The 27,536-nt window shown below is 37.9% G+C and overlaps 1 protein-coding gene across 3 annotated transcripts in view; it reads right to left on the bottom strand.

Annotated features, from left to right (window-relative positions):
* The window catches only part of LOC105473024 (zinc finger RNA binding protein), an 88,149-nt gene that overhangs the window by 45,867 nt on the left and 14,746 nt on the right, over nt 1-27,536 (bottom strand). For 2 of the 3 annotated variants that reach the window (XR_011625097.1, XM_011726588.3), the window contains exons 3-8: nt 16,938-17,220; nt 14,773-14,917; nt 12,488-12,706; nt 4,742-4,989; nt 1,864-2,055; nt 1,061-1,352 (exon numbers count right to left, since the gene is read on the bottom strand). Coding sequence is in view for 2 of the 3 variants with exons in the window: in XM_011726588.3 (XP_011724890.1) it covers nt 1,061-1,352; nt 1,864-2,055; nt 4,742-4,989; nt 12,488-12,706; nt 14,773-14,917; nt 16,938-17,220 (1,379 nt within the window). In the remaining variant the exon portion in view is untranslated. The remainder of the gene's footprint in view (nt 1-1,060; nt 1,353-1,863; nt 2,056-4,741; nt 4,990-12,487; nt 12,707-14,772; nt 14,918-16,937; nt 17,221-27,536) is intronic. The other variant, XM_071099055.1, reaches the window with a different exon arrangement.

The following is a 27,536-nucleotide window of genomic DNA, read 5'->3' as shown; positions in this document are numbered from 1 at the left end:
ACCAGGGAATATTTAAAATGTGGCTGTCCAACTCAGGTGGGGGTTTTGAATTCACCGGAAAGATTTAAAAGTCACTGCCCACATGGGAATGAATGAGATCACCCATTAAGACTGGCGAACAGTGAGACGCGGGCCAGGGTTATAATCTTAGTAACACTACCATTTAATGAACACATAGGCAGGAGAACCAATAACAAAAACTGAGAAAGGGGTGGGTGGACATATAATTGAGAGACAGAGATGTATCTTAAGCCTAAAGGTACAGCAGTCAACTGTGTCAAGTATTAGGAGAGACACTAGGATGAAACTGAGAACTGGCCACTGGATTGGCAATTAGGTTTTTGGTGACTACTGAAAGCACCTTCAGAAAAAGGTAGAGTAGAAACACTACAGCAGACTGAGGATTGGGCAGGAAGTACAGAAGCAGACAAAAAATCAGGGCCATGGGTTGTGGTACATGCTTATAACCCAAGCACTTTGGAAGTTGAGGCGGGCAGCTCACTTGAGCTCAGGAGAATTCGAGATCAGTCTGGGCTACATAGTGAAACCTCATCTCTACCAAAAAAAAAAAAAAAAAAATTGGCTGTGTGTGGTGGTGCACGCCTATAGTCACAGCTACTCACGAGGCTGAGGTGGGCGGATCACTTGAGCCCTGGAGATTGAGGCTGCAGTGAGCCAAGATCATGCTACTGCACTCCAGCCTTGGTGACAGAGTGGGGGCTCTGTCTCAAAAATTAAACAAACAAACAAACAAACAAAAAAACCAATCAGGTTACCTTAAGATTACAGAAATGGGAAAGGGTCTTTGTGTGTGCAGATCTTTTTTTTTTTTAAATGACTAGATTAAGACACAGATGTATCTGTATGACTGAAGGGAAGAAACCAGTAGACGATAGACTAAATATTAAAAATACACACACACGAGGCAGATATATGAAGAAACAAGGTCCCAGAGAGAAGGGAGGAGACAGGTCCAAGAACACAGGCACAAGCGTTAGTGCTGCAATAGAGAAACACCACTTTGACAGAGTCAGCAGGGACAGAGAATATCAGTACTTGCCAACAAAATTTATTTTGGGGGTAGATGTTTTCTTGGCAGCCATATTCGTAGGCACTGCTGATACTTTAGTGTTAGATGTGCTATTAAGAGACGAGTTTCCTGTAGTCGTAAGACCCTTCATTGAAGATGTTGCAATTGATGATGTATTCACAGTACAATTGTTTGCTGCAATGCTTGAAGGAGAGGCAGTCGGCTTTGAAGCAGATACAGCTGTTGAAGAAGCAGCTTGGCTAACAACGTTTGGTTCTGTTGACGGAATGGGTTTACCAAGTTTTGTGTGTAACTTAACCACCTATAAAACAAAAGCACACTTATTTGTCAGGAAACTCAAATAGTAGATTTTGAAAAGTCTGCCTGGAACATTATAAAATGAAAATCTAAACCATGCTTTTCTTTGTTGTATTTTTTCTGCTATATGTTTTTGTATATACACACATATACAAAACTCATTACCTTCAAGGTAATCTCTGTGAAGCAAATATGGATACATATTCCATCTACTATTAGGTGAGGAAACGGAGGCAGAGAAAGATGAACAGACTTGGCTACATTAAAAATAATCACATGACAATTCCCAGTTAGTGAAATAAATGGTTTAGTTCAATTTAAAGAAAGGTCTCCAGTCTTTCCCTCTTTTAGCAATGATTATTTGGTGTCACCTTTAGGTATTATTAGCACATAAGCAAGGCTTATAATGCACTTAAAAGTTTTCAAAATTTGAAGTTACCTTTACCTAACTCCCTTTGAAAAAGTAAAAGATAACAGAATCAAGACATAAGGGTGTGTGGGAAAAAAACACCTACTTTCTGATGCTTAGCACCACGAATGTGGGCAGCATATGCATCTGCTCCTGTACAAGACACATCGCAGAGCTCACAACGTAGCTGATTTTGAGTCCCACGAGTAGAATTGTTGCTGCTGCTGGTATTTTGTGAGGCTTTCAATGCAGCTTCTTTTTTTTTATGTTTCTGTCCTTCTAAATGTTCTTTATAAGTCTGTTTCAAATAAAAAGCAAACATTTTGCTTCACTAATTTTCTTTATACATAATTTAAGATTATTCAATTCTCAAGAAATCTCTAATACTCGTTTAAAAATGAGACCAAAACAAATTTAAATTGAAAAAGGGCATGTGGCATTCCTTATATATGTGACATATTTATGGTTCTCTGTATCTTGTTTATCAAGAATATTATCTAACACTGAGTTACAAAGTACCTTCATACATAGCCATAATATAAGGCAACGGTTTTCAGTTTTAAAAATTTATCTTTTGTTGCTTATATAAATGTTGGACAGAGAATGATAATAGACGGTGATCATTCCATAAAGAAATTATATTTAGTCACAGGGTTAAGATGAGGCGGGGGAGATGTGCCTGTATCATTAGAAGAAAGGAAAAGTTACTGTATGGTAACAAGATTCTTTACAAACAGCTATGTTTATAAAACTGACTTTTCTAATTCAGAATACGTTTTGACATAGAATCTGTATTAGAATCCATGACCCCTAAAAGAAAGCTTATTTAAAATACATAAGGGCCAATATTGTACACACTTGAAAGCAAAAATAGTATTATAGCAATATTAGCCAATAAAATAGTGAAATTATATATTAAAAATCATTGTGAATGCAGATGATTGAGGAAGGCAGTTAATTAAAATGAGAGGAAATTAGTAAGAACAACTAGACATTTCGTGAGTAGGACCAAATGGTTCCTCCCTCATACATTTATTTATTTATTTATTTTTGAGATGTGTCTCACTCTGTTACACAGGCTTGAGTGCAGTGGCACAATCTTGGGTCACTGCAATCTCTGCCTCCCAGGCTCATGTGATCCTCCCACCTTAGACTCCTGAGTAGCTGGGACCACAGGTGCCTGCCACCATGCCTAGCTCATTTTTCATATTTTTGGTAAAGATGGGATTTTGCCATGTTGCCCAGGCTGGTCTCAAACTCTCTTTTTTAAAACTGCCTCTTAAAAGACAGTTGTAAACTGACAAATAATTAGCATAAAATTATATGTTCATCATACAATTTCAGAGCTGGATGGGACTTTCCTTTCATTATCTGCGGTGGCCTGAAATAGCTCCACCAAGCAGTCTAAGCCTCAATTATTTAGGCAAGTCCTTGTTACAGAAAAGCGAGGAAATAAAAGCCCAAAGAAGTTCAGGTCTCTAAATTGCCCAAGGTTACAAACTTAGTGGCAGAGCCAGGACTGCAATCTTGGCCCCCAAAAGCTGAATCAACTTACTCTTTTCCTTCTTATGTATACATCTAGAACTCTAATTCAATCTCAATGACATTTTTCGCTAAGGTTCATTAACCACCCCCTTAAGGCACTGATGACTTGCAGAAATACCTGTGGCCTGTTCTTTTTGTAACCACCCAGCACAGCAAAAACAGCCAGCCTCATATACACTCATTCCACCTGCTGCTGTTAACCTATCACCCAAGTGTCACGTTGTATACTTTCATATAAGCCAGGTAATAAATTTCTTATGTCCGAGTCTGGCACTCATGACACTAACCCCTCTGAACAGTCAACACAGAGTAGGAAATGCTCCTTAAATACTAAGATCGCCCACCATTCTTGTTCCCTTTCATGTTTACAGGTCCCTGCAAACATTTCCCACCTGTGCCACACCTGCCTCCCATCACCTCCTGCCAACCATGTAATCCACAACAAAACTATTTCCTGCCATACTCAAAACAGGGGAAAAGAGGGTTTTATATATCTAGCCACATATATTAAAATGTTCTGTAATTTGGTATAACACAGGGAATGTTAGTAACTGAAAATACTCCCCAAAATTCAGAAGTAGAGAAAATTAATCCAGTAAAGTTAAAAACATGTTACATAGGTAGGGCAAATGAGAGACGGATATAACTTGGGAGAAACTAGTAGAGAGTCAAAATTAGTTGTTTCCAAATAACATGCCTTTTATCTGCCAAGCTGTTTACCAAATTTTAATATAAAAATAACACTCTTAAGCATAATAATAAGGCTGGGAGTTGAATCCATTAATCTTAATAAATAGAATCATGTCATAATCATCCATTTTAACGTTTAGCAACCAGAAACAATACAGCACCGAAAAAGGAATAAGGGTTTTACATTTACATGCCTCATTAGTTGGTATTTTTGAAAAACACGCTTCCTTACACCTTCCTTGTTCCCGAAGTTCCTACTCTCCTTATGAAAGAGATTACAGAAAAAAGTAACATGCCATAAAGTATGTATCAAAGTCAGTCTCATTAGAAATGCAATACTGAAAATTATAGATTATCAGTAACCCATTATATTAAGTTGAAGAATTTTGAATAAAAGCTCTGGCAAGTAAGTTATAGATGCTAAAAATGAAATGAAATAAAAATTCAATCTTACCCAAGTCGCAATCTGACTACAAAACTTTTAAACTAAATTTAAATTTTAAAGAGCAAAGTCTCCTTCCGGAAAAAAAGCTCAATTTGCCTATTTATCATTTACATTCACAATCATCTTTACAGTTTTTTTTTTTTTCCTGAAAATTCTCATGCCACAATACAAGTAACTTTTAAAAGATGCATTGGCTAAAAGCTAACAAGAAAAAATGTAAACCTCTTTGTAGGCTCAGGAGTTAAAATACCAACTACACTTAATAACCCCTGAAGACTCAAGGTAAAACATACAACGTAAGTACCTGTGGTCCAGCACAGCTGATCTTACAAACATCACAGTAGTGAATCTGTGGTGGTTTGGGAGGCTGTTTTGGTTTCAGTTGTTTATTTTGGAATGGTGCTTTTTTAGTAAAGGTGGTCCCTGTCCAGGCAGCTGTTGCAGCAGCAGCAGCAGCTGCTGCTGCTGCCTGCTTCTGTTGCTGCTGCTGCTGTTGATAGTAGGAGGATGCAGCTGAATACACTGCTGCTTCATAACCTGAATAAGATGTACCTTACAAATGAAATCAAACAAAAATTATGTTACATACTTATAGGAGGACAAGTTAAAATGTACAAATTTAAATTAATCCTGCCAATAAAGATAGATTTACATGCGCATATTAACAAACGTATATCTCACAGAACCAGAAAAAAGCTTATTTTCCTTCTAAGAAAGTAATCAACTAGTATTTACTCAACACATGCCAGGTGTTATAGAGGTATAAAGACAGTGTCAAATTTGGTCCCTGCCTTGAAGAAGCTTATAGTTTAATTGGAGAGATGTGATAGTGTGTTTCACAAACTTGTCTGTTTACAGAATCTGGTAGTATGTCCCCGAATAAAATCCTGTGAACAAAATTTAGGAAGTGTTGGATTTGAGGAAGAATCTGAAGTAGGATACTAGATAGGAAAAACAAAAACTCATCAAAGTAAGATTCGACATGCTTGGTAGCTAAGAGGACAAACGAGATAAAAGAAGAGGAAAACATACAAATATGACACTAAAATCTGGAGCCCCAGAGATCAACTGATGGGTTGCGCAACTGCTAGAACCAAGAAGCTGACAGACGCTAGTCTGGGGAGGCAAGGTAAATAAAGTTTAGCAGAAGTTTGTGATGTGGAACTGAAGTTCAGATGAAAATATAGAACAACTGTTAAAAGATTTAGGAATTAGGGACCAACACAATGGTTCTCATCTTCCAAAAGATGAAAAAGCACTGTGTTTTCTGGTTAAATGTATGAATTCTACCCATTTCCATTGTTCAGAGACTCTACTGAATAAGTACATTATGCAAGCTATTTATATAATGCATACATGTTGTTTATGTTCAGTGATTTACAGATTTTTAAATCTGTGAACATTTTAAATTTGAAAGCTGTGGATTTTACATTATAAGCCTATCCTGAAAACTGGTAAACTGACCATTTCTAAACTAAGATCTCTGGAAATTTGGTAGACTGCCTATTCACCATATTTCAGTTAAGTTTCCTTATTCCTTTAAGTGGTAATGGATGGGCAAAGAGTGATATAAAGCTTGAGAGAGATCCCTAGTTGACAGAATAGCACAGAAGAACTGCTTACAGAGAACTAAACTTTTTGGTCTCTCAAATGCAGACTGCAATACTGAAAGACTTAGGACTCCCTAACTCCAGTATGTCTATACACATAGGGAAGGAAAAATAAATTGGAATGGTAGGAACTAAAATGCATGGAAAACCAGAATTGCAGTATATAAAGTTTTAAGACAGAAAGTGTGGTAATAGACAAGAAAACATCTGAAATGAAAATAGAAACAGGTAGCTATCAATGATAAAGCATATACATGATCAGATAAAACTGAGAAAGCAATTGACATAATTGCTTAAAGGAAAATTTCTATAAACCAATAAACTCTACTGGGCAGTCCTACAAATGTCCTCTGTTACTTACGAATGTGATAAAAGAACATAAGCTCACAGCCAAATGTTTTCAAACTTACAGGCAAAAACATGTATAGTTTAAAATTTACTATAGAGAAATACCACAAAATTGTCCAATTACAAATAATAAAGATGTTTTTAGGTTTATTACCAAGTAGGATCATGATTTTTACATAAAAAATTTATAACAGACATTTTCCAAATGACTTCAGTTCTTCTATATAGAAACTACACAAATGCCACAGAAATGTAACTTTATGAATTATGTATTAAGAAAACATGAAGCAGAATAAGGACAATAGAGGCCAACAGTGCTGAAAGAACAGGTCTTCTAGTTTTTTTTTTTTTTTTAAATCAAGAGTTCACAATACAGGAAGCAGTGTGCCAGACACAATGTAGTTTTTAGAACAGATCTATAAGGCAAGTATCACTATCCTTAAATATGAGAAAAGTCGGGTTTAGAAATTGGAGAATCCTTTAAACACTGAGCTAACTTAACCATAAAAATCACCAAGTTAAGCTTAATATTCATAAAATAATCTCTACTTGCACATAGGTAGTTTAAAACTAATAAAAGTCAAGTTTAATTGTAACTTACTACTTGGCTGTAAAAATAAATCAAAGCATGTACTGAAAGGTGGGCTAAAGATTCTGGAACTCTGTTAAAGGGCATCTTAAATTCTCCTATAACTATTGGCAAACAAATGTACGTTTCCTGTAAAAAGCATTGTAGGAAAACAAATATAAGGCTGTGTCTGGCCTGGGCAACATGGCGAAACCCCATCTCCACAAAGAAATACAAAAATTAGCCAAGCGCGGTTGTGCGTCTGTAGTCTCAGCTACTCAGGTGGCTGAGGTAGGAGGTTGAGGCTGCGGTAAACCATGATAGTGCCACTGTACTCTAGCCTGGGTGACAGAATGAGACCCTGTCTCAAAGAAAAAAAAAAGAAATCTGTGTCTATAAATTAAGTAAAAGCACAATTTTTGAAAACTAAAATAGTGTCATTTAAAAAGTACTTTTACTAGGCCAGGCTTGTGGATCACTTGAGCCCAGGAGTTCAAGACCAGTCTAGGCAGTGTGGTGAAACCCCATCTCAACTAAAAATACAAAAAATTAGCCCGGTGTGGTGGCGTGCACTGAGGCGGGATGGATCATTTGAGCGCAGGAGGTGGCGGTTGCAGTAAGCTGCGATTGTGCCACTCTACTCCAAGCCTGGGTGACAGAGCAAGACACTGTCTCCAAAAAAAAAAAAAAAAAAGTACTTTCATTAAAAATGTTTATCAAGGCCAGGTGTGGTGGCTCACACCTGTAATCCCAACACTTTGAGAGGCTGAGGTGGGCAGACTGTTTGAGCTCAGGAGTTCAAGACCAGCCTGTACAACATGGCAAAACTCCATCTCTACAAAAAATACAAAAATAAAAAATTAACCAGGCATGGTGGCTCATGTCTGCAGTCCCAGTTATCTGGGAGGCTGAGGTGGGAGAATTGCTTGAGGTGGAGGTTGCAGTGAGCTGGATGGTGCCACTGCACTCTAGCCTGGGTGATGGAATGAGACGTAGTCTCAAAAAAAAAAAAAAAAAAAAAAAAAAAATCCATTAGTAAGCTATGATATTAGAATAGCTGGCATATAGCTTCTAAATGTATGATACCAGAAACAAACCAACAAAAAACAACATTTCAGTAGTAAATTCATCATGCTACAAGTCATCATTTAGTAGGTAGCAATATTCTAGAACTCATTTTATTAAGATAAAGAGAATAGCTGACCAAAATTGTAGCTGCCAAAAATTGCAGATATAGAACTCAGAAGCCTTAACAATGGTTTCTCTGATTTGGCAACTCTGGACTGTGTATCACATAGTCTTTAAAAAGCAGATACTCTTTAACAGTTCCACAACTAGAAATTTATCCTAGGGAAACAAGTGGGCAAATGTACAAATCTTTACATGTAAGGATGTTCTACCTAGTGCTGTTTCCAGTTTCTGTCTCATATACAACTAAATGTCCTCAAATACACACTTTAAAATATATTACATCCATACAATAAAATACTTTGTGACCATTAGAATCGTTTCTAAATACTCCTGGCATTTACAAGAAGTCATGGCTCCTTTGTGACATGGCTGACTGTGACTCTAGGGCAGGGAAAGCTCAAAGTGTATCTGTAATAACCCTCAGTGGCAAAAAGAAAAGATGTGCTCAAAGAAGAATGAGAGTATGTCAAAAAGACTCAGGAGCTGGTTTGAGTGGATCCCACTTTAAAACTGTGTGAGCCTCAAAGAGAGAAATGAGAGTAACAGATTATAATATAGTTGCTCTCTGTATCCATCGGTTCAGCGATCATGGATTCAATCAACCATGAACCGAAAATATTTGGAGGCTGGTACGGTGGCTCATCCCTGTAATCCTGTCACTTTTGAGAGGCCGAGGTAGGTGGATCACCTGAAGTCAGGAGTTTGAGACCAGTCTGGCCACCACGGCAAAACCCTATCTCTACTAAAAATACAAAAATGAGCCAGGTATGGTGGTACATGCCTGTAATCCCAGCTACTTAAATTCAGTACAGCTTAACAACCATTTATATAGCACTTACATGGTATTAGGTATTGTAAGTAATCTAGAGATAATTTAACATATTTAAGAGGATGTATGTTAGAGATAAATATTATGTCATTTTATATATGGGACTTGAAAGGCATCCACAAATTTTGGTATTAATCGGGGCTCTGGAACCAATCTCCCATCGATATAAGGGACGACTGTACATTGAATAAAAATGAGCAAGTTCATAGTAACAACAACAAAAGTAGTAGAAGGAGGGGACTCTAGAGAAGAATGCCTAAGAATCAATGTGAAAGGGTTTTGCAACTACCACTGTAGAAACTCGTTCAGTTTTCAAAGGATCTACCACCACAGGGTGAAAGACAGTTGAGCAACAGGCCCACAGATTACTTGTTCATTACAAAGGAAAAAGGTATCTTTGTAACGGAGAGATCTGATAGGCACAGCTTTAACCAGTAAAGCCAGCATCAATAAGGAATAAACGAACATTACTTATTACATGCTTCTGATGTGATGAAATGGAAGGCTGGTCAAGTAATTTTCTTGTCTAAAAAGTTACCTGAATCTAAACATAAATCATCAGATAAATCCAGATATGGGACATTCTACAAGACAACTGGCCTGAACACTTCAAAAATGTCACTACCATGAGAGACAAGATAAAAATAATGAACTATTCTACATTAAAGCAAACTAACAAAGAATGGCAACCAAATACAATCCATGATCCTTGACTGGATTCTAAATTTCAAAATAAAGCACAAGCACATACATACATACACCAAATACATACAAAGCCCAGCCATAAAATACATTTTTGGACAACTGGATAAATTTATGTATTAAACAGTATAGTATCCACGTTCAATTCCTTTTCATAACGTTGCCATTGTGGCTACATAAAAAGAATGTCCTTATTCTTGAGAAATACCTTCTGAAGAGTTCAGGGCAAAGTACCATGTCATCTACAACTTGTAAAGCATATTGCTTATAAAACATATTGCTGAGCCATTTGAAAATAGCCTTTAAGAGAAAGAAGAGATAAAGCAAATTTGAAAAATTATTAATTGGTGAACCTAGGTGAATGGCATAAAAAGTAGTTATTGGAACTTTTTTTTCCCACTTTTCTGCAGAATTAAAATTTTCTGGGGCGGGCATGGTGGCTCATGACTGTACTGTAATCCCAGCACTTTGTGAGGCCGAGAAGGGTGGATCACTTGAGGTTAGGAGTTCCAGACCAGCCTGGCCAACATGGTGAAACCCTGTCTCTACTAAAAATACAAAAATTAGCCAGGCGTGGTGGCGCACGCCTATAGTCCCAGCTACTTGGGAGGCTGAGGCAGAAGAATCACTTAAATCCGAGAGGCGGAGGTTGCAGTGAGCTGAGCTTGCGCCACTGCACTCCAGCCTAGGCGACAGAGTGAGACTCTACCTCAAAAAAAAAAAAATAATAAAATAAAATAAAAAAATAAAAATAAAAACCTGATATAAAAAGTTGGGAAAAAAACATTAATTAAAGGTATATATCTATACTTAGTGACATGAAAGGCAATCACAGTAACAATAAAGCAGTTTACAGAATAGCACGTATAAGAAAAATGCATTTTTATAAACCGTTATTTATACATGTATATTCCATGGAAGGAAAGTAGACAGAGATATGCACTAAAACGTTAATGACAATTAGTGTCTAGAAGTAGAAATCTAGTGGTTTAACATTTTTTCTCTTTCTAAAAAAATACAGTTTCTAATTTTTAAATAATAACATACTACTTATGTAAATAAAAACTATCTTCATACTGTATAAGCAACCAGAGAGAGAAAAGAGAAAGGAAAGGAAGCACTTGTGAGAGAGAAACAATGAATAGGAAAGGCTACTCTGGAACTTCCTATTTTGTTGAAGCTAATGTGGACATTTAAAAAAAAAAGTGTCGAATCAGATTTCATTGTAATAATATAATCCTAGTTACAATTATAACTAGTCAACCAAAAAGGAAGAGACAGATAAGTCGTATCTGAGAAATCTTTTTTTTTTTTTTTTTGAGACATAGTCTTGCTCTGTTGCCTAGGCTGGAGTGCAGTGGCGCCTTGGCCCACTGCAAGCTCCGCCTCCTGGGTTCACGCCATTCTCCTGCCTCAGCTTCCCGAGTAGCTGGGATTACAGGCGCCCGCCACCACATCCAGCTAATTTTTTCTATTTTTTTTTTTTTTTTTAAGTAGAGATGGGGTTTCACTGTGTTAGCCAGAATGGTCTCGATCTCCTGACCTCATGATCCACCCATCTCAGCCTCCCAAAGTGCTGGGATTACAGGCGTAAACCACCGTGCCCGGCCGAGAAATCTTAAATGACAGATCTAGGAATAATAAATTCAGTATTTTCTTGAGATCTTAACAAAAGATTTCTTTCCTAAATAAGGAATCTCCTCTACTATGCCTTTAATAGATTATAAAATGTCTTTCTACCATCATTCATACTGGTGAATGATGAGCATCATCATTCACCACTCCAGCCAGAGTTCTCAGACGATAATGTCTCCTCATTCAATTCATTTCCACGTGGTTGTCTGGTTAACTTACAAATCTGCTCACACCGCTCCATTTCTTAATATAGCCTCTGCTTTCTGCCCACAAGATAAAGACACACACCATAACAGAGCACACATGGCTTTACATACTGACACTTCTAACCTCATCTACTGATATTTACCCCATGTATATCCTGTATTCCAGCCACAATGAACTGCAGTTCCCAAACACTCCATGCATGCCTAATTCATCAATGTATCCCTAGCACCCTAGAGTAAGAGATAAAAAATCCCTGAGAAATAAAAAAGTCATTCACAGCATATCTTCTGGGAGGAATACAAAAGCTGAGTGTCTACAAAAAAAGGCAATGTGTGATCTTAATCACTGTGATAATGCAAACTTCCTCAGCTAGAAATTGGCAACAGCAGTGGACACAATAAGGTTTTAGCCATTGTACCTTTCTGGGAGAAATATATAATTATTGAAGAAAAATAAAGCTACTCTGTTCTTCCAAGAGAGGTGTGTTACATAACCACCATCTTATGGATGTTTAGAAAGGGCTACCCAACATTTCCATGATGAATTATTTCTGATAATAAAGAAATAGCTCTTCGAGGGCCAAAATAAACAAATAATTTGTCTGTGGTATTCTCTGGGTATTAACCTTGAGTTTTCAATTTCATTTGGAAAAGCAGGAAACAATCCTGTAGAACACTGAGTGTTACTTCCTTTAATTGCAATGCTAAGCCCAAGACTCATACTCATAATGAGCTTTAAACTCCCCAAGAACAATTTATATTATTCTAAGATCTTCTCTTACCCCCACCCCCCCAAAAAAGCATACAATTTACAGTACAGTCACATTATGTACCTATATTTATGTCTATCAATTAATTTAATTTCTATTATTGGGAGTAAGGTAATTTCATAGACAAGAGAGTTTCTACTAAGTCTCTTCCTAATTTGTTTACTCATTTAAACACAGTTTATCAGTCTTACCAGAATAAGTAACTGCGGTGGTACTGTAAGTAGCACTCTGAGTATAGGATGGCACCACAGTAGCCGCAGCTGCTACTGGCTGTACGGTGGAGGATACAGGATAGATGGAGAAAGTAGTAGTAGCTGGACTTGGTGTGGCTGGTTTTATGGCTGTCACTTGTCGAGTTTGCTGGGCTTGAGTATACTGAGTTGCACCTTGGCTATAACCTGCTTTAGGGGCTGAAGTGGGAAAGAGACACCAGAAAATTAGAAGAGCAAGCCACTATATTTACTGTACCAGTATCCTTAAAAGCTGGAAAGAATAGGTACAACCATCATTAACTATAAATTTTATGCCAGCAATTTCTCCTTAGCAAAAGGTATAAAACTCTTATTACCAATACGAACAGAATATATAAATTAATATACTATCTTCTGCCAAATGCTTTCTATGTATTTCCAAAATGATTATTTTGGCAAAATGTACAACTGAAATAGCACTGTTACCAGTAAACAAGGTTTTCTGAAAAGGCATGTGTGTGTGTGTGCGCGCGCTAGTCAGTCTACTTCAGTTAGGTTTAACACTGGAAACAGGATAGAATGAGTTACAATGTACATATTTCAATTCACAGTGAAAACTTCAATGTTTAATCATATGAAATTTGTTCATATACCATTCACTGCATTTTTACTGATTTTTCCATAGTGAACTACAATCTAATAAGGAACTATATAATTTTTCAAATGTCAGTAACTTGAATGCAGCTATTCCTAAATGGCTGCCACTGATGTCTGTCGAACTTCTTTGCTGCCTGACATACTCAAAACAATGTATATTCTGAAAGAGTCTTAGAAGGCTTATCACTAAATTAATAATCACTTGTAAATGATCACTAGACATAAATGTTATTTATGAAAAAGGCCCAAAATCAAGGGGCTAAGCTCATTTTATGTTCAGTTAAGTAAAGGTACCTTAGAACTTTTTTTTTTTTTTGAGACAGGGTCCCACTCTGTTGCCCAGGCTGAACTATGATGGTGTGATCATGGCTCACTGCAACTTCAAACTCCTGGACTCAAGCAATCCTCCCACCTCAGCCTCCGAAGTAGAATTTTTTATCTCAAGCAGAACTTACCTGCTTATGAAATTTGATCCACGTAACACAAAAAGATAATACTTTATAGAGATGACACTAATATCCAAGAGCTAAATAACTTACAAAAGTCACAGTCAATACCAGAGTTAGACTAAATCAAGATCTTCTCTTAGATAATTCAGCACTCAAGCACAACTTAAGCTTGGTAATTCAACAGGAAGTTTACTATAGATTATTATACACAGAAATCAATAGAGAAGAGACCACAAGGCCGGGCACGGTGGCTCAGGCCTGTAATCCCAGCTACTCAGGAGGCTGAGGCAGGAGAACTATGTGAGCCCAGAAGGCCGAGGTTGCGGTGAACCAAGATCGCACCATTGCACTCCAGCCTAGGCGACAAGAGTAAAACTCCACCTCAAAAAAAAAAAAAAAAGAGAGAGAGAGAGACCGCAGGAATAGTCAGAGAGTCACTATAATTCAAAACATGTTAAAATTTACAGATAAGATAACAGAGATATAAGAGGTGAAAAAAATCACTTGCCCACATTAGCAGTAAAGCCAGTACTGGAAGCCAATTCTACTCTTCCAAGCCAAGGCTCCACCCACACCCTCACAGCTTTGGAAAAAAAAATTGAAGGAATTGCCCGCTTTTCAAAAGCTTTGTTTTAAAAATTATCAAATCTCTCTCTCTCAAAAAAATCCATCTTTTAACGTCTATAAATACGCAAGTTTCTTTGCAAACAAAACGCTTCCTAGATTTGAACCATTCTAGATACTGTATTTAACATGATTGGTGGCTGATAACAGAACCAACCGTCATTAGAGATCAGAGGAAGATTAATTAAAAATATGGGCCCATTAAAGAGTCTCCACTGGTTACTAAGGCTGTTTGTTGGCAATATCATATATTCTGGGCATTTCTGGCAAAGATAAAAATGTGTTCAGAAGTTATCACAGCTTCTTTTGTACACCTTATTTCAGCAGGAATGGAATTGTGGGCTGAAAGTCCAGAAATGGAGTACATTTCCAGGAGAGAAAGGCATGATTATGAATTGTGACTCTAAGGCATTTAGTAGGACATGTCTAGAACCTGCCTCCTAAGATGATGTGATACGAATTTAGATGCACTCAAAAGCTTATCTTCATTAAAAAATACAGTAAGTCATATACTTCAATAGTTTACAAAGAAACTATGTAGTTAAGAAAACCCACCTGTCTGATAGTAAGTTTCAGCAACAGAAGGCTGAGGTTGGGCAGCGGCAGCTACAGCAGCAGCAGTTGCTGTTGGTTGTTGGTAGTATTGCTTACTATCATAAGCTACAGCAGGAGCTGTGGACCTTACATATGAGTATGAATCCTAAAGAAAAGGAATGAAAGAAAATCTTGCTATGAGACAAGAGGAAGGAAAAAATATACTTACTGTATAAAAGTGCAATAAAGGAAAACAAAACACTAAATACGTAGTTTCATGACAGACCTAAACATAAAATAATCAAATTAAATACACAGAAGATTCATTTTGTACTTCATTAAAATAATATCAAGGCCGGGCGCGGTGGGTCAAGCCTGTAATCCCAGCACTTTGGGAGGCCAAAGCAGGCAGATCACAAGGTCAGCAGATCAAGACCATCCAGGCTAACACGGTGAAACCCCATCTCTACTAAAAATACAAAAAATTAGCAGGGCGTGGTGGCAGGCGCCTGTAGTCCCAGCTGCTTGGGAGGCTGAGGTAGGAGAATGGCAGGAACCCGGGAGATGGAGCTTGCAGTGGGCTGAGATCACACCACTGCACTCCAGCCTGGGCAACAGAGCAAGATTCTGTCTCAAAAAAAAGAAAAAAAAAAATAATAATATCAAAAGCATTTCAAGCAGCACATTTAACTTTTACAATCAGAACAATCACCAAAACATTTCAAAATAATACTTAAGAAAAAATTAATTTTATTAAAAAATGTATGGCAGTTTTGCCTTAAAGATGGATCCCACAATACTACAAAAGAACACTTGCATTACTAAGCTTTGTAATTGCTCCAGCTTTCTTTTCAGTATTTCTTTTTCAAGAAAGATCAAGGTGAGCTGAGTGAATTCTGGCAGTTCATGAAGTAAAGAGGGGTAGAAAGGTATGTAGGTGAAATGGCTGAAGAAGCAGGCAGGGCCCAGAAAACACTGGGTTTCACAGACACTATTAAAAACAACAAAATTTATTATATTCTGTCTCTGAGCATAAACAATCACACCTCAAAAGGAATTTCATTTAGTAACCTGCCTAAAATTAATAGCAAATACTAATATGGTTGATTTACATTTCAATTTTTTTTTTTTACTGCATAAATTCCTATGCTTTAGAAAGAATATAGCAAAACCAGGGAAAGTTCAGAAAGACCAAAGTTTAAAAAACAGATCCTGAAAGCAAACAAGCAAAAAAACAGATTAAAGCAAGTAGTAATCTAGTACTGTTTTCAAACATAATAAAGAGAATGTAGAATTCCTATAAGACTGAATAAGAGGCAACTGGATGAATAAGAGCATGATCAATTTTTGTTATAATGTGTATTAAAAAAGAACATCTTTACAGGATAAATGTAAAGGGGACAGAATTTCCACCTTTGCTAAGTTTCAAGAAGAAACTATGTAATATGTTTGTCCTGTTCTCAAAATATTCTCAAAATAGGAGACATACCTGTGTTCCAGATGAATAATGCCCTAATACAAACAAGGGAATCTTTTCTATGTCTTCAGTTAAAACAGTAACAAACAAACAAACGTGGGGTAAACTATGAAATATTTAATTAGCAATTAATGTAAAAGTTTTTAACAGACAGCTATAAATAATAGAGTCAAATAGACGGGGGGTGGGAAGAAGGATTATTAATACAAAGCTCATTGCCAGGAATATATATATTTTTTTCTTGAGACAGGGTCTTGCTCTGTCGCCCAGGCTGGAATACAATGGCATGATCTTGGCTCACTGTATCCTCTGCCTCCTGGATTCAAGCGATTCTCGTGCTGCGGTCTCCCGAGTAGCTGGGACTATAGGTGTGCACCACTGCACCTGGCTAATTTTTGTATTTTTAGTAGAGATGGGGTTTTGTCATGTTGGACACGCCGGTCTTGAACTCTTCACCTCAGATGATCCGCCCGCCTCAGCCTCCCAAAGTACTGGGATTATAGGTGTGAGCCACCGCGCCAGGTCAGCAAGGAATCTTAATGGTTGGTATGTCCCCAAACTACCAAGGAATACTCATTTACTTTTCTCTATCAGTACATGCGTATTTTGGAAGCCCCGAGTTTGAGAAGCAATGGCTAGGGCATTACATTATACACTGAGGACAAAGAAACCCGCACGATAAGGCTACCAAAACTAGTAGTTTTCTTACCTGGTAGTTTTGTGTAGTAGCTGGGGGTGGTGGTGGTGGTGCTTCTTGTTGTCTCTGAGTATAACCGTAGTCAGTTGCTGTGTGTGCAGTGGGGTAGCCTCCATAAGCAGCAGCTGTTGCAGCAGCTGCAACAGCTACTGGAGCAGGCCTGGCAACTGCAACTGTGGCGGCTGCTGGTGCATAGGCGGCAGTAACTGTGTGAGCAGCTACTGGAGCCTGATGGACAGTGTAGCTAGCAACTGTAGTTGGATGAGAATAGGCTACACCCGAAGCTGGCTGCTGGCTACATTGTGGAGTACAAGAATAAATATAATACAATTTTAATATCCAGGAGTTAATCAACTTCAATTAAAAGCTATTTATCAACTGAAATAAAAAGCACATTTTTAAGTAATTTAATCTTGGACCACAAAAGGTCAAGTATTTGAACTCAATAAACTTCCTATTCAATATCATATTTATTACTGTTCTGTAATTTTCATTCTTTAATCTCAATACATTATATAGTCACACATTTCAGATCATAGATTGTATCACATTAATAGGAATTAAAAACTAGAATAAAAAACAGTAATAGGAAGAAAAGAAAAAACTGACCAAATTAGGAACTTCGGTGTTCGTTACATGTAAAGTTCTTTATTATGTTGTAGTTTTACAAATCTCTACAAAGAAACTGTAAGAAAAATATTCTATTCTAGCCCAATTACAGAAGAAATTTAAGGTAGAAACTACTGACTAGCTGTTTAAAAAAATACTTCTGTTGCTTTAGGACAGTGGTATTCAACTGGGGGAATTTTCCCCCCAGGGGACGTATGGCCATATCTGCATATATTCTGGATGATCAAACTGCAGAGGTAGTGGTGATATGTGAGCTACTGGCATCTAGTGGATAGAGGCCAGGGATACTGTTACACATCCTACAATGCACAGGACAGCCGTGCATAACAAAGAGTTATTTAAAGTATGTCAATAGTGTTGAGGGTTGAGAAGTCCTGTTCTAGGGTACAAAACCTACAATGGAATATCTATTATTTTAGATACATGTTCCAGCTTACAGGGAGCATTTCATTATACAAAGTTACTTCTAAAAATATAATAGCATGCTTTGTAAAAGAAGACATAAGTCAGATGCTTTGCAATTAAAACCATTTAAACCTCAAAGACAAAAACATTTTCCAAAACAGCAATCAAATGAATTTCTAGCTAAAGTTCTTAGAGCAATATGTTTATTTTAACTTTTAAATTGAAAGCCTGTATCACTAAAACCAAAGGCCTACAGACGTTAACATATAAAAGTGTATTTCTTGTTCTAGGTTTTCTGAATAATACACTCAATTCCACTTGATAAAGCTATATTACTAAGGCAGAAACACCTACTAGAAAAAGGACAGCCCCAACAGTTATTTAGCTGGTAGGTTTTAGCTGACCACATTTTAGCATGAGCCGACAACTGAGAATAGCTAAGAAAAAGAAAAAAAAATGTTGAAGCTACACTAATTAACTCAGTCTCTGATTAACGGGCTACAGTGCAAGGTATTCTGCACTGGTGTGCATAGTGCCATAGAAATACAGTATAGAATTAAAATTTGGGGCTATATTTTAACTGTATTATGGAAAACACTGATAAACTAGGATGTTTATATTAGATTAGAAGATTCCAAAGGGAATCAATGTGAAGGTCAGAAATATGGATTTTAACTTCATATAAAAAGGGGAGGACACCTGGAGAAATTCAGTCTAGAAAAGGTGATAGATGCCTTCTAATAGAAGACACTTACTCCATGCTGCTCCAGAGAACAGAACTAGAACCAATAGTTGGAAGTTACAGGGTGGCAGATTTCAGTCCAATATGAAAAAGAAAACAAAAAACAAAAAACAAAAAAACTTAGAACAGAGTCCAAAGAAACTCGTATAATTTCTATCTGGATGAGGTTTCCATATTTTGATATAAAACTAACACTTTCTACATATATGCCAATATGACAGGAAAAGAAAAGTTTACATTAAAACAGTGAAAAACTTGTTTGGGAATAACATTTTCTAGGAACAACTCCGTATCCGTATGAAAATGACAGTAACATGTCACACTTTTTCAAATTCCTAGAACTGAAAAAAAAATTTTTTTAAATACAACAGGTCTGTGAAACGTGTATTTAACATTTACTAATAGGATAAGATTAAATACATCCAGACTATACCACTCAAGAGTAATTTTGGTTATATAAAAGACTTTCTATTCATCCCACTGCTCCTTATTTAGTATCTGTCTCCAAAACATGTCCTATTAGACAAAAAGCAGGTGGGAATAGGATGCGAATGTTGAGTCAACTAGGCAGGCAGGCAATTTCTTATACTGCCTCTGATCCTCACCCTAAATGTCCATAGACTCAAGAAGGAATGACTGTATGTTCTGGTTAATGCCTACTGCTGGTGGAATTATTACTTTTAGCACTTTTCACTCTCCTATGTGTCTCAGTTTGAACAATAAATTATACAGTCACCAGTCCCAGGAACCATATGAAAAAGATGCCAGTGGATTTAGCAATTGCTATTTACACATCTCTGGCATTGTCTAACTCTGCTCTGTATAGCCAGGTCCCTACTCATTATCTGGACTGGAACCTTATCTTCTACCAAAAGCATGAGAAAGGCTGAGCACGGTAGCTGACACCTGTAATCCCAGCACTTTGGGAGGCCAAGGCAGGAGGACTGCTTGAAGTCAGGAGTTTGAGACCAGCCTGGGCAATGTAGAAAGACCCCATCTCTACAGAAAATTTTTTAAAAATTAGCCACACATGGTAGTGTGTGCCTGTAGTCCTAGCTAGTCAGAAGGCTGAGGTGGGAGGATCACTTGAGCAGAGGAGGTTGAGGCTGCAGTAAACCATGATTGTGCCTCTGCACTCTAGCCTGGATGACAGAGTACAACCTGTCTCAAAAAAAAAAAAAAAAAAAAAAAGAAAAAAGAAAAGAAAAAGAAAAAGAAGCCAAGAAACACTTCAAGCGTCAGATATAAATGGAAGAGTACTTTCCCTGAGGAGAAACAGGAAAACAAAGTATGTAAAGCAATTATTACAGAGTACACACACCCTACATTCTTACTCAAGAAATGGCCAGCTCCTTACCTATTTACAAACAAACAAACAAACAAACAAACAAAACAGTGAGCCAGGGACTCACTACAAAAAATAAGACTTCCAAGACTTCCAGGCAATCTTATTGCTTAAAAAAATAACAGTCAAGTTGGCCACGGAATACCTGTAATCCCAGCACTCTGGGAGGCCAAAAAGGCTGGATCTAGAGTTTGAGACCAGACTTGGCAACACAGTTTGAGACTCCATCTCTACAAAAAATACAAAAATCAGCTGCGTGTGGTGGCATGCATCTGTAGTCCCAGGTATTTGGGTGGCTGAGGCAGGAGGATCACTTAAGCCCAGGAGGCAGAGGTTGCAGTGAGCTGAGATCACACCAATGCACTCCAGCCTGGACAACAGAGTGAGACCCCTGTCTCAAAAAATTTTTTTTAAATTTAAAAAAAGTTTTTAAAAATCAACAGACAACACAAATCACCACATATCTGAAGAAAGCCTATTATAAACTGCCAAAACAAGCAACAATGACCATGTGGGAAATGAACACATGAAGGCAACAGATGAGAATTTTCGAAAACTCAAATTTGTATCTATAAAACAAGAACTTTATACTACCTAGAAGAGAAGATAAAGTTGGGAAATTGACAAGATAAATATATGAAAAATGTAAAAGAAAGGATAAGTCTAGGAGGCCCAATGTCCAGCCTGAAGGAATGATAGAAAAGAAAAAACAGATCAAAAAAATTAAGAAATAAAATTTCCCACTCCTGAGGGGAACCATGTTTTCAAATTCAAAAAGCTCACAGAGAGCAAAACAGAGTGAAAAAACTAAACCTAGAGACATAGTATTTTACTTTTCAAGACAAAAATATCCTGTCTCCAGAGAGGGAAAAACTGGGCACCAGCAACTAAATGAAAATTAGACTTCTTACTGGTAACACTAGAGCTAGAAGACAAGGTATTATCTTCAAAATTCAAGGGAAAATGATTACTAATGTAGAATTTTGTACCCAGCCAAACTATGGAGGCAGAATAAAGATTTTTTTAACCATTCAAGGATGGAAGGAGTTTACCTACTATAACATCTTTTCTTAGCAAGCTACCTGAAGATGTATCCCATCTAAAACAAAAAGTAAACCAAGAAAACACGGGATCCTGCAAAAAGATGAAAGCCTAGGTCAGCAGCTGTGGCAGCAGGCCCAGAGAGCAGTGAGTATAGACTGGAATTAGAGGAATGACAGAAGCCTCTCAGAGAAAGATATCCAGAAAAACAGGGGACTGGGCACAGAGCCAGTAGACAGGGAGCCTAGACAAAATTTTTCTTTTTTTTTTTTTAAGACGGAGTCTCGCTCTGTCGCCCAGGCAGGAGTGCAGTGGCCGGATCTCAGCTCACTGCAAGCTCCGCCTCCCGGGTTCACGCCATTCTCTGGCCTCAGCCTCCCGAGTAGCTGGGACTACAGGCGCCCGCCACCTCGCCCGGCTAAGACAAATTTTAATAAATGACAACATGATTAAGAAAAAAAAGGTAATGAATGAATTCAGGAAATGTAAACTGCTCAAGAAAGACATGATCCCAATAAAAGCCTTTATAGTTAAGTAATCAGTATGGTATGAAAAAAAGGAAAAAATCCATTTGAACTTGAGCCTAGGAAGATTTTATAATAAGCGGTATAGGATTGTAAAATGGAACACATTAGAAATCATAATCATAGAATGGTACTAGGCTCCACAATAACTACTACTGATAAAACTTTTTGCTGTAAAGTTTTAGAATCAATCTAAATTAGAGAAGATAAACTATGATTATAGAACATAATGTAAACGTTATCACAAATAAGAGTATACATTAAGTTGGGGAGTGAAGTAGGGAAAGAGAAGTGAAGCACAAGAGTTTCAAGAATTATTAAAAAGTACAGAGTACTGATATACTGTCTAGCTTTGATGGAACTAGAAATGGAGTATACTGTCTAAATTAACAGACATAGTCTGAATTTGGGAAGAGAAGAAATGAGAAGAGAGCATATGCAATGTAGTCCTAAACTGTGATTGTAGGAAATAAAAATATATGCATAAAGTTGATAAATTACAAAATAGCAAAAGAGGAATACTATTCAGTGATGTGGAGGTTAGTACCAAAAGAAATAAAACCAGAATGCTTTGAAAGTCAGAGTTTTTAACTTGTATACAACAGTGGTTTTCAATGTGATCCAGGGACCCCCCTAAGGGTTCCTGAGACTCTTTCAGGAGGTCCACACAAGGTTGTTCTCTTTTTAATTATACACTGGTGTGAAGCGACGCTGCCTTCGTATATAATTTACTGCAACAGTCTGAATGCAAAAGCAAATTTTTAGAATCAATATTCTTAATTTAACACATTAAAAAGATTTGTAAAAATGTAAAACAATGCCTCTCATCTGTTTTTGAAACTAATTTTTCATAAGCATATTTTTGTTTAATGTATAATAGTTTTATTCTTTCTTTTTGAGTCAGAATCTCACTCTGTTGCCCAGGCTGGAGTGCAGTGGCACAATCTCAGCTCACTGCAACCTTCGCCTCCTGGGTTCAAGCAGTGCTCCCTGCCTCAGCCACCTGAGTAACTGGGATTACAGGCAGCTGCCACCTTCTGGCTAATTTTTGTATTTTTAGTAGAGACAGATTTCATCACATTGGCCAGGCTGGTCTCAAATTCCTGACCTCAGGTGATCCACCCGCCTCGGCTTCCCAAAGTGCTGGGATTACAGGCGTGAGCCACTGCGCCAAGCCTAATTCTAATACAGTAAATATCGATATAACCCAAATAAACAAAAACTCTGGGGTTCTGAATAATTAGAAGTGCTATAGGAATCCTGAAACCCAAAAGTTTGAGAATCTTCATTCCATGATGCAGACCATTAACCTGGAGTCTATAATGGTTATTCACCATTCATTTTCTTGATATCTATTTATTATCCCTTTACACAAAAAGTTTCTATCCTGCAACAGGAAAATGAAATTGCTTAATTCATTGATAAAAACTACTAATTACAGCAAAGTAAGGTTTATAATTAATAGAAACCTAGCAGAAAATTATTTAATCTAAACCCAAGATATCATGAAACCACTAGTAAGTGGCAGAGCAAAAGCCAGAACCTAAGCAGTGTGGCCCCAGTGTGTATGTGCTCTTATCCATCACATCCACTCCCTACAACACTTGTTTTCTTGAACAGTTTAAAATATGGTGACAAGTTCAACATATAAATCAATGTAGTACACATTAATAAAATGAAGGACAAAACCCAAGTATCATCTCAATAGCACTTGACAAGAGTCAACATCCTTTTACGATTAAAAACAAACAAACAAAAAAACTTCAACCAACTAGGAACTGAAGGAAGTAACCTCAATATAATAAAAACTATGAAAAGCCCATAGCTAACCTCACACTCAGTGATGACACACTGAAAGCTTTCCCTCTAAGATCAGGAAGAAGACAAAGCTGCATGCTTTTACTGCTTCTATTCAACATAGTACTTAAGTTCCAGCCAAAACAATAAGGCAGGAAAAACAAAAGGCATCCAAATTAGGCCAGGTGCTGGTGGCTCATGCCTGTAATCACGGCGCTTTGGGAGGCCAAGGCAGGTGGATCACTTCAGTCCAGGAGTTCGAGACCAGCCTGGCCAACTCAATGAAACCCCGTCTCTAATAAAAATACAATAAATTAGCCACATATGCTGGCATGTACCTGTAGCCCCAGCTACTTGGGAGGCTGAAGCATGAGAACTGCTTAAAAACCGAGGGGGCAGAGGTTGCAGTGAGCTGAGATTGTGCCACTGCACTCCAGCTTGGACAACAAAGAAACACTCTTTCAAAAAAAAAAAGGGCATCCTAATTGAAAAGATCAAGCCATTTGTTCACAAACGACATCATTTTATACATGGACAACACTAAACACTCCACAAAAAACTGTTAGAACTAATAAATGAAATAAGCAAAGTTATAGGATACAAAAATCAGTTGCATTCCTATACGTTAACAATACACAGGCAATTAAGAAAACAATTCCACTTACAATAGCATCAAAAAGAATAAAAAACTTGGGCCAGGCACTGTGGCTGGCTCACGCCTGTAATCCTAGCACTTTCGGAGGCTATGGTGGGAGGACAATATAGTGAGACCTCATCTGTACAAAAAATACAAAAAAAAATTAGTAGGGCATGACGACACGTGCATGTAGTCCCAGCTACTTGGGTGGCTGAGATGGGAGGATTACTTGAGCCCAGGAGGTCAGGGCTGCAGCTGGCTGTGATCATGCCAGTCTGGGCAACACAGCAAGACTCTGTCTCAAAAAACAAACAAACCCCCCCCCCCCCAAAAAAAAAACCAAAACAAAACAAGGAAAAGAAAAGAAAAATGAACAAAACAAAACAAAACAAAAAACCTTATGAATAAACCTAGCCAAGGAGTTGAAAAATGTGTATATTAAAAACTACAAAACACTGCTGAAAGATTTAAAGACACAAATAAATGGAAAGACATCCCATGTTTATGGATTAGAAGGCAAACTACTGTTAAGATGTTAATACTACCCAAAGTGATCTAAAGATTCAATGCAATTCCTATAAAAATCCCAGTGATTTTTTTTTTTTTTGCCAGAAAAGAAATCTATCCTAAAATTCCTGTGGAATCTCAGGAGACCCCTAATAGCCAAAACAACCTTAAAATATTAGAACAAAGTTGGAAGTCTCACACTCGCTAATTTCAAACTATAATAATCAAAACAGTGTGGTACTGACATACAGACATATAGACCAATGAAATATAACAGAGGACCCAGATATACAGCCTTGCATATACAGTCAAATAATTTTTGACAAGGATGCCAAGACCATTCAATGAGTTGTCTTCTCAACAAATGGTGTTAGGAAACTGGATATCCACATGAAAAGGAAAAAAGCTGGAGCTTCACCTCACAAAATATACAAAAACTAACTCAAAATGGATGAAAGATCTAAATGTAAAAGCTAAAACTATACAATACAACTCAGTAGAAAACACAGGGGAAAAAGCTTCATGACATTAAATTTGGCAATGATTTATTGGATGTGACACCAAAAGCACAGGCAAAAAATTTAAAATAGACAAATGAGACTACATCAAAATTAAAAACCTCTGTGTGGCCAAGTGCAGTGGTTCATACCTATAATCCCAGCACTGTGGGAGGCCAAGGTGGGCTGATCACCAGAAGTCAGGAGTTCGAGACCAGTCTGGCCAACATGGTGAAACCCTGTCTCCACTAAAAATACAAAAATTAGCCAGGCATGGTGGCACATGCCTGTAGTCCCGGCTACTCGGGGTGCTGAGGCAGGAGAATCGCTTGAACCCAGGAGGCAAAGGTTGCAGTGAGCCAAGATCGCGCCACTGCACTCCAGCCTGGGCGACAGAGCGAGATTCTGTCTCAAAAAAAAGAAATTAGCCTACCATGTAGGTACATGCCTATAGTCCCAGCTACTCAACAGGCTGAGACAGGAGGATCACTTGAGCCTAGGAGGAGTTCGAGACTTCAGTGAGCTGTGACTGCACCACTACACTTCAACCTGAGTGAAGAGGGAGACTCTGTCTCAAAACAAACAATTACAGTATGTTTAGCAATTGGTTGACTTACATTATCCTACAAATACCTTTTATGAGGCAGTAACAAGAGAAGTCACAGAGCAGCATCACTCTGCCTACCACACTCTGAGTAGTACAAAAGCAAAGATTCCCACCAGATGTTGGTGTTAGTTCTCAGGGAGAATGCACAGTGCATGAGTGACCTGAGGGAGGCCCCGATTCTGTTGCCTGCAGCTGCAATATCCCTTATCCAAGGCTCCAATCTCAGTTTGTACAGCAAGCTACCGTACAAATATCACTTTCTGTGTCAGCAGAGACATGGAAGAATTGGGGAAGCAACAGTTTAGAACTTTGGGGCTCCCAAACGAACCACCACAGTAAGTGAATTAGAAAAAAGTCTTCTTCCATCTTTTTTTTTTTTTGAGACGAAGTCTTGCTCTGTCACCCAGGCTGGAGTCCAGTGTCACAATCTCAGCTCACTGCAAGCTCCGCCTCCCGGGTTCACGCCATTCTCCTGCCTCAGCCTCCTGAGTAGCTGGGACCCTCCACCACGCCCAGCTAATTTTTTTATATTTTTAGTAGACATGGGGTTTCATCGTGTTAGTCAGGACTGTCTCGATCTCCTGACCTTGTGATCCGCCTGCTTCGGCCTCCCAAATTGCTGGGATTACAGGCTTGAGCCATTGTGCTCTTCTTCCATCTTTAAGAGAGAACTGTAAGGAAACTTTTTCCTAGCTCAGTCTTGGCTCTGGGTAAGGAACAGAAAAGACTTTCCTGACAGTTCTTAGGCACAAGACACGGTAAAACCCTGTCTCTACTAAAAAATACAAAAATTAGCCAGGCATGGGTAAAGAAGAGAAAAGACTTTCCTGACAGTTCTTAGGTACAAGACAGTCTTTCCCTAGGTTTGGGCTCTAGAATTTACATTATCTGACCAGGCAAATTCCCAACCAAGAAGTTAGTTTAATTCAGACTGACTATCTACTATCTGAAATGCATGGGACCAGACGTTTCTGATTTTGGAATATTTGCATTACACTTACCCGCTGAGCAAGTCTAACCCGAAAATACTCAACCTGTGTAACTCTAGGCTAACAGTGCTTCCAGGTGGCACAAAATACATATTATTCTGCAAATGCTGCAAATAACATCCCAACAAACAGGAAACCTCAATCGAAAAAATCCTAAGAGGCCGGGCGCAGTAGCTCATGCTTGTAACCCTGGCATTTTGGGAGGTCAAAGGGGGAGAATCGCTTGAGGCCAGGAGTTTGACACTAGGCTAGTCAATAAAGGGAGGCCCTGCCTTTAAAAAAAATTTTTTTTGGTCTTAATTAGCCAGGTATGGTGGGGTCCTGAAGGCTGAGGCAGGAGAACTGCTTGAGCCCAGGAGGTTGAGGCTGCAGTGAGCCACGACTGCACCACTGCAATCATGGGTGGTGTAGCCTGGGTGATGCTGACTGGGATGTAGCCTAGGTGACAGAACGAGACCCTATTTCAAAAAAAAAAAAAAAAAAAAATCACGATAAAACCCAAGCGAAATACACTACTATAAGCAAAAATTTACAGAATTAAAAAAAATTTTTTAAGACCACAGGCATTAGAATTACTGGATACAAAATGTAAGCACACTTGAAGTAAAAGAGATTGTCAAAACTCAGACTAAGGAACAAGATGGATGGGTCAAAAACAACCAAATGAACTTCTAAAACTAAATCAACTGACAAATTATAGTCAGAAACTCAGAAAGGTTATTGCATAACTAATTAAACATGGCTGGCAATAAACTGGTGAATGAGAAAATTATCTGTAAAAGTTACCCAGAATGCAGAAAGAGAGGAAGAGATGAAAAATATTGAAGAGGCTAAAATACTTGCAAGATAAAATAAAAAGTGGTAACTTACATCTAATTGGAATTACAAAT

This window comes from Macaca nemestrina, chromosome 6, assembly GCF_043159975.1.
Source record: "Macaca nemestrina isolate mMacNem1 chromosome 6, mMacNem.hap1, whole genome shotgun sequence".
Classification (NCBI taxonomy): domain Eukaryota; kingdom Metazoa; phylum Chordata; class Mammalia; order Primates; family Cercopithecidae; genus Macaca; species Macaca nemestrina.
This window is presented reverse-complemented; position numbering and strand designations above follow the sequence as displayed.